The 8,438-nt window shown below is 46.3% G+C and overlaps 1 protein-coding gene across 1 annotated transcript; it reads left to right on the top strand.

The window, feature by feature from the left end:
* The first annotated feature begins 5,664 nt into the window (after positions 1–5,664).
* On the top strand, positions 5,665–7,694 carry LOC128812999 (uncharacterized). The gene is made up of 2 exons (XM_053987741.1): positions 5,665–6,235; positions 7,038–7,694. Exons 1-2 carry the CDS (start codon positions 5,665–5,667, stop codon positions 7,187–7,189), a joined length of 723 nt encoding a protein of 240 aa, XP_053843716.1. The 3' UTR covers positions 7,190–7,694.
* The last annotated feature ends 744 nt before the right edge of the window (positions 7,695–8,438 follow it).

Here is an 8,438-nt window from a genome sequence, read left to right on the forward strand (position 1 = left end):
GAGATAATAAACACCATTTGACCATTCACCACATTGGTGTCTGTGCATGTCAGTGGACCGAGTGACCCGGGCGAGGCCGGGTCGCCGTGCTGTGTCTTGAAACCAGGTCGCCCGCCTTCTCATCAGAAGGCGACACTTTAATTATCTTATTCGTGGAAAGACCACACTTGTGATTCAAGTGGTTCCATTAAATTAACATATTGAATAGGAATGCTGAGAGAACTTATTCAAGAACTGTGTAGTTCATAAAACCCATATACTTTTATCATAAAGCCAGTCCAGTACAATGTTTTAATTTCATTTCTCCTTAGAGGTAGGAAGTGAACAAATACTCTGTGTTTAGAGTATTAATCCATACTGAATTCAGACAGAATTGTGTTCAAATTTCAGTATTGCAGATAAACAAAGCCTGGCAGTTTCTGACGTTATGAAATCATCTCTTTTGAAATCATTCTCTTTTTAATCACTGAAGCTTGATCTGGTCTGGATAAAATTATAAATTCTGATTTGTTATAAAACCAGTCATGGGAGGTCACTTGAATAGAAGAATGTCCTAGTACAGGCTAAGCAAAGTCCAGATTTAATGGTTAAAATAGATTGTTTTGACTTCTCTATTACAGCTTATAATCTGAGAAGTCACTATTGATATGTAACTGTCATACACAACAGATACTCATGATTTAGATAAATGGACATAATATGAAAAAAAAAAAAAAAAAGAGTGCCTTCTACCCTGAATAAAAGTTTCAAACCTCTTTTCCTTAAATCCAAGTCAAAGAGAATTTTTAGGGATTCCACATTTGAAATAACAGACTTTGAGTTGCTCCCTGGCTGGATTTTAGTTTATTTTATTCCAAGTGTAATTTAATTTTGGTGAATTTTTGCAGTCATACAAACTGGGAGAGGGCATTCCAAAGGCTCCCTCATCAGTGGTGAACATAGCTGGGCTTCAGAAATCCCAGAAAACGCCTGCTAAACAAACATGCCCTCTTCCATAGCAGAAAGCCCAAATTACCTCATTAAATCCCCTCAAAATGTTCCTGCCCATAAAACTCATGACTAAGCTGAGCACAAATACAACACCAACAACCTGAAGAGTGACACCTCCAGATTCTTGGCTGATCAGATCTGTGCATCTTCCTCCAAAAATATTTGCATCTGTAGAAAGCCAAGAATTTTTGCTTTCAGGTCTGATGAAAAATGAATGCATTTCCAGTGCTTGAAGGAGCTGCAGGAAAGATGGAGAGAGAGAATTGCCAAGGGATGGAGGGACAGGACACAGGGAATGGCTCCCACTGCCAGAGGGCAGGGCTGGATGGGATATTGGGAAGAAATTGTTCCCTGTGAGGTGGGCAGGCCCTGGCACAGGGTGCCCAGAGCAGCTGTGGCTGCCCCTGGATCCCTGGCAGTGTCCCAGGCCAGGTTGGACATTGGGGCTGGGAGCAGCCTGGGACAGTGGAAGGTGTCCCTGCCCATGGCAAGGGTGTAACTGGATGGGCTTTATGGTCCCTTCCAATTAATTAATTGCCCAGTACAAGCCAGCTTGTACTGTGATATACCGTGACACTCAGCAATGCATAAATAAGATGCAAAGTGTCACACAAGAATCTGATTTAAAGGGTTCTCAAGGCAGTTTTCAGAAGATTTTAAAATCAATAACATCACTAAAACATCACATATAATTTTGTATTCATAATAGAACATATATGTTCAAGGTGTACACAAAAGTGAAGCACAAAGCAACAAAAATTTGTCAGCCTATAATCTCTACTGATATTAAAATTCACATTGATAAGAAATAAACAAACAGAAGGTTTGTCTTCATGTGTGATGGAAAGTTCAAATCAAGAAAAGTCTTGGAAAAAAAAAATCTGGAAAAATATCTGAAAATCCATCTGTTAAAAAAATATATCAGAACACTTTTTCTAAGGTTTATTGGAAGAGATATAGCAGCTCTGAATCGTGTCCACATACACAGGACCTCACAGGACCAATTCTGTGCCTGGCAACAGTCTTTGGAAAACTTTGGAGAAGAGCTTGGAAGCCAGGTCTGGGAGTAGGTCTGGAGAAAGCAGCCTTGATCCTCATGTATTCATATGTGGGAGAGGGATAGATCAGCCCAAAATCAAGTAGATATTTAAAGCACTTGCAGAACACATATTTTTGATGTTCTTTGTAGGTTTTTGCTGGCTCCCAAGGTAAATAAAGGCTAGAAGGTGTAGAAAGGCAGAATGTGTCTAGAAGGGATAGAAGGACCAAGGAGAGGAGATGCAAGAACACAAACTCACCCAAAAATGTTATCTAAACCCTGCAGTGTTCAGGCCATGTCAGGAAAATGGGGAACCCTTAAGGGATGAACAATATGAGACAGTAACATGTCCAGGAATACATTGTTCTGTTTTCAGATTGCTAAAATCAACTTATTTTTTGGGAAGAATATTCAAAATGTGACTAATCTGTATTATGACTGTTGGTTTATATATTTTTGTATGGCAAATGATGGAGAAAAATAATATAAATTACAATAATATTGACAATTATGTGATTTAGTTTCCTAATGAGTTTTGCTGTCTGTGTTTCATGGCACAGCCTTCAAACACTAATTTATACAAAGATTCCAAGCCCAGAGCTCATCTATCATTAATAATTTTGTGGAACTGGCAATTACTAATATGTGCACAGTGCCATTTTATTTTATAAAAATGTCCCCTTAAAATTAGGTTGCCTGAAGTTCCTGATGTGCAAATTAAGCATCTAATTTATCTTGCCTGGTCTTCCTGGCTGGCTTGATCAGGCCTACATTAGGCAGGCAGAAAGGGAGCGTTAAATGTAAAAGAGCAATCTGTGAAAGGCAGCAATCTGTGAAAGGCAGCAATTACAGCCAAGCAGAAGGTCAGAGGTCACCTGTTGCTGCAGCTCTCTCCACAGACAGCAACAGGCACTACTTTCCCAGGCATTGTCCTGAGGAAGGCTGTGAAAAGATCAGAGAAAATAATGAAAAACAATTATTATCTTCACTTGCTGCACCTGTTGTTGTGAGCATGTGGAATGTGTTATGGAGATTTGTTTACCAAAGGGTGATTTCTTAATTGGCCACTGGTGATGGTGTATGGATTCAATTGACCAATCTGGTCAAAGTTGTACTGGACTGTTGGCAAGGTCAATGGTTTTATATATATATATATATATATATATGTATATATGTGTATATATATATATATGTATATATGTGTATATATATATATATATATATATAAAATAAAGTGATTGATCAGCCTTCTGAAATCATGGAGTCAATGCTAATTATTACCCGGCATGGACCCATGCTACGATAAGTGGTGAACCCTGACGCTGGGTGCAGCCTAGGCTGAAGAACCAGGACCCTAATGGATCCAGCTACGTTTGCAGCTGAGGCTGAACACTCACTGAACCCTCCTGAACCCTCACAGAAATTGCATCCAGCAGCCTTTCGTGGAGTCACAGGATGGGCGGAGACACCTTGGGACCCCGCTGGGACCCCGCCAGAACTCCACCGGGACTTTGTCGGGACTTCCCCAGGACGCCGTCGCACCCCTGCCAGGACCCGCAGCGCCCCAGGCAGCACGCTCGTAACCGGACACCTTCTGCTTCCCCGGAAAGGTAATAGTAACCTTTTCCCACATCTTCCTGGAGAAGATTTGTCCCTTCAGACCGTGTTTTGGCCCCGTAGCCTAGAGGCTGGGGCAGGAAAGAGATCTCCCGACAATAGCACTGCCCTTGACCCGGGGTGGGCTTACTGTTCCTTTGTCCCATGTTTAAAGTTTTTCCTTACCGTGTTTCCGAGTCAGTGTCCGCAAGCCGTTCCAAGAAGTCAGTTACCCGCGTGCTAAATGTATACTCCAGTCCTGTCCCGGACCGAGTCTTACTGAGTGTTTAAACTGGTCTGTCCCCGACCGAGCCTTGCCAACCTAGTAGCCGCACAGTGAACCAGTCTGCGGGTTTTCAGTTGGAAGAAAGGTGAGCTCTCTTTTACCTGTTTCCCTGGACTCCCCGAGTCCAGAAGTCAGTGAGGTTTACCAGTTTCTCGAACCCACAAGAACGTACCTTCCTCCCCCGATCTGTCTGTGAGTGGATTCCTGTAACTCTGAGTTTCAGGTCGTATGTGTGTTGTGAGTGTACCCGAGTTCTTTTGCTTCCCCCGTAGCCGACCACTTCCCTCGCGGGATAGTGAAACTGCGGTTTATTGGGTCCGCTCTCGCCCCATGATGAGGTCATGTCTCACACACACACCCACTCGCCTCACTCAACCACGCGATACTTATGGCTCCTTTTCCCGCGTGGATTCTTCGTGCATGTTGATTTTATGAGTGAAAAAAATTTCTGCTGCAGCCTCGGAGACTTCGGCTCCGAATTCCGAGAGCTCAGGGCCCACCTTTTTTTTTTCCTTACCGTGGTTTTTGTGGCTTTTCGTAATCCGGTTGGTTCCGTGGGATTCCTCCTTCCCGTCCGGCCGCTGAACTCAGCGAGGCGCCTCCCGGATCAAGGATAGGGAACCCCCGGGATACCCCAAACCGGATCATGTTGGGGTCACCAAGATTGTTATAAATGAAAAATGTTCCAGCCAAATTAAAAAAATAAAAAGAATTTATTTTAGCAATAGAGATCTAACTTAGCCAGCCACAAGGAAAAGGACAGTGCCGAGCCCGGGATCGGCACTGGGTGCGAGACAAAGAGGTCAGCCTCAGCAGAGGTTTTCCTCTATGCTCCCACACCACCAACCTGGTACAAGTGATTTTTATAGGGAAAATTTTGCCTGAAGCCAGGATTTCGGCATTCAGTCCTTTGTTTCATTCAGAGTCCCATAAGTTGATGAGATTGCCTTCTCGGTGACAAGGCAGAACAATTCGAAGTCTGGTGCCATTGAAACTCTTGATGAAATTTACGGGAATATGGTATTCACATGTATCAGCCCGGGGGATGTTCCTGATGCCCATCTCGGGTTGTTCACGCAATGATCAGCACCTGGGTGTCTCCATATCGCTTCAGATAAGGCCCATCTCCTGGCGAGCCACATCCTTTTGCTTGTAAATCGGGTTTCAACACACACCTGGTTTTGCCTGAGAAGGGGGGCTTCTAATGCCAAAGGGTACATTCTAACAACTATTTAATATTATATATATGTAATGCAAAAAAATGGCGCGAATTATACCTGTTACATATAACGTTCCCCATGGGTGGGGAATCCTCCTTGGATCCATGGGCCTGGGACTCACTGGCTCTCTTCTTTTGGGGAAACTCAGGCGAGGTGTGAGAATACCTCGACTACTATAGATCTGGTTACTGCTTTTCAGAGTAGTAAGGGGCCAGACCCCATGAGAAACAATCCACTTCGGTGGGCACATCCCAATCGGGCTTGGAGGAGCACTTCCCCCGGGCGGGTGGTCATCAGCCTTCTCCGCCGCGGCCAGCCGGGGACCCATCCTTTCCCGGACAGCCCCGCTGGTTCCTTCCCCCTGCACTGTGGGGGGAGCCGGCATTGCACCCAGAACAGCTCGCTCCGGGCTTCCCGGCGGATGTGCAGGAAGGACCGGTACCTTCTGCAGCTCCACCTTCTCGGTCAGCAATTGCTCAGACAGGAGCTGCGGTCGCTCCTGCCCCTTTGCCTTCGCCAGCACCAGAGGTACCATGGCCTCCTCCTCCGTGCGGCGTGTGGATTGGCCCCGCCGCTGGGTCTCCCCATCCCTGCACCGCAGGCGGGGGCGGAGCCGTCCCCACCGCCCTCCCACGCTGGAGAGCACATCCAGCCCCCCTGCACTGCAGCCCTGCACTGGAGAGCACATCCAGCCCCCCTGCACCACAGCCGGCAGCCGCTTCATCGGCAGCGGTGCTCGCTGCGCCGGCCGGGGATGCCCCCCGCCAGCTCCGCTGACTCCAGCCGGCCCGACTCCCACCCGGGACGTGAGCTGTGGCTCTGAGGAATATCCCAGCCCGCCTTGCCATTCCCTGCTGCCCCGCCCCGCGCTGTTTCCCTCGGGTTCCCAGCGAACGCGGACAGGGATGACATCAGTGAACACCGACAGCCTGTCCCTCAGCAAGGATACGCCCTCGCAGCTGGGCGCCGGCCTGACCGTGCCGCGGAATCTGAAGATCAACATTGCCCTGGAACGAGCACTTCCCTGCCGTGCCTTGGGCACCCCGTGTGTCCCGCTCTCGTTCGCAGGGCGGGAGGAGCGGGTTCCTGAGAGGCTGTGGCTTGGTCCGTGCCCGGGACGGGCGGGAGAAGGGCGAAATGCTGGGGGGAGTGCCGAGACATTGGCAGCGTGGTGGGGGTGGGCAGTGAAGGAGAGGACGGAAGAGAATCGCCCATCTGGGGATGGGCACAGGCTGTCCCAGGGGCCCCAGATCCAGGGGCCCCAAATGACATCAGTGCAAAGCTGGGGGAAGGGAACAAGCTGAATGAATCTGGGCTCGGCAGCGGGGTTGTCACCGCCCCACCCACCGTGGCAGGGTCCGATGGCAAAAAAAAAAAAAAGGTGAAAGAGCTACTGTCTTCACTGACAGCTCCATGTGCTAGAAGGCCACGAGTCAGCCTCGGCCCAAGTGGTTGAATTAAACGCTGTGGCCGTGGCATTTCAGAGATTTTCTCAGTACCTCTGAATTTGATAACAGTTTTACACAGAAAAGGCAATCCTGTAAACCATCCAATTAGAGCTTGGGCTGTGGCCAGGCCCTGACTCTACCTGGGTGGGGAGGATTGACAATCAACCCAGATGTTTTCTGCATCCAAAGGATTCAAGTCATTTTGGCTTGCCAATTTGACCACATCTATATATGACAGCTAAGCCTAGTTCAAAGGAAATTTGGAAAATCATGATCTGGACATGATTTCCAATTCTGCTGATTTGAGGTTGTTCATCAGCTGTTGCAGACTCTGGGATGACAGTCAGTGCTATAGTGCCTGATAATTATATAATGTCACATGTATTATTGATTATGTGCATTATCTGATGGATTTGTAATAGTTGTTAGTAACCTTCTTCAGCTGTTCTCTGTTTCAGGACCAAGAAGGACATTCGGGGATGTCAAAGATCAACATCTCCAGTCAATGGACCTTCTCCTGAGACTCAGCTGTTTGGACTTTGAAACAATAATCACTCTTTGCATTGTTGTTTGGTTTTCTTATATTGTAAACCTTGTCTCAGTGATATGATAGAGATAGATATTCCACAGGTAAAGAATCTCCCTGACCATTCTAAGTCAGCATCTGACTGAGGTTCTGATTGACAACCAGCAGATTGCTAAGGGAACTTCTCGAGCTGTGTTTGTTTTCCTTCCTGCAAAGGGCCCTGCAGAGGACTAGAAACACTGCCTTTTTTCTTTAAACACAAAAGGGTGAACTGTGGCCGCAGCTCTCTGGCCACCGAGAGCAACATGCACAACTTTCCCAGGCATTGTCCTGGGGAAGGCTGTGAGAAGATCAGAGAAAAGAATGAGAAACAATTCTTTTCTCCACTTGCTGCACCTGTTGTTGTGCACACATGGAATATGTTATGGAGATTTGTTTACCAAAGGGTGATTTCTTAATTGGCCACTGTGATAGTGTTTGGATTTAATCAACCAATCTGGTCAAAGCTGTATTGGATGTTGGCAAGGGCGATGGGTTTTTCTGAATAGTATAGTATAATATAATAAAGTGATTGATCAGCCTTCTGGAATCATTGAGTCAATGCTAATTATTACCCAGCGGGGACCCGTGCTATGATAGTCACCAGTCTCAGTGAGGTGAGAAGAATGAGAATGTTCCCAGCCTGAAACCGTCTTAATTTATGAAATTTCTGGGAAGCTTTTGTATCTCCTGATCAAGGATTTTCCTGTAAGATATATCATCCAATATCCTGTTCCACCACAGGGTTACTGGACCTGCTGTTATTTGCACCAAGGATGTGCTCAACGAAGAGAACTGCCAGAACTTTCCAAACCTTTACTCTCAGATGGGGCTTCCAGAATCTGAAAGGGAAATTAAAGCAAGTTAACTTCTCTGGCTGACAGCTCCATCATCAAGATGTGTGGCTCCTAACTAGACACACAGACACAGAGACACAAAGATTAGACTGAGCACAGAGCAAGAGGGGAAGGCAACAGAGACATAACAGATGACTAAAAATTATTTTCCTCCTTAATTCTGTGACCAGCTTGTTTATCTAAACTCTTCTTTAAGAAAGGAATATCACTGAAAGCAGACAAACCTCCCTGGGGTTATATTTTGCAGAATGGAACCTACCAAACCCCCTTGCTAGACTAACTGCTTCCACAAGGAAAAGTCTGTTTGGAATTAAACTAAACAGGCATCATTTCAAGTTAAAAAGATTTTGCTGTCCTTGGAGGTTTAGTATAAAATCCAAACAAAAAGTAAACCACAGTATTGGGTGTTGCTCCCTGCAATCCCACTGCAATCACTT

This window comes from Vidua macroura, chromosome 11, assembly GCF_024509145.1.
Source record: "Vidua macroura isolate BioBank_ID:100142 chromosome 11, ASM2450914v1, whole genome shotgun sequence".
Classification (NCBI taxonomy): Eukaryota; Metazoa; Chordata; class Aves; order Passeriformes; family Viduidae; genus Vidua; species Vidua macroura.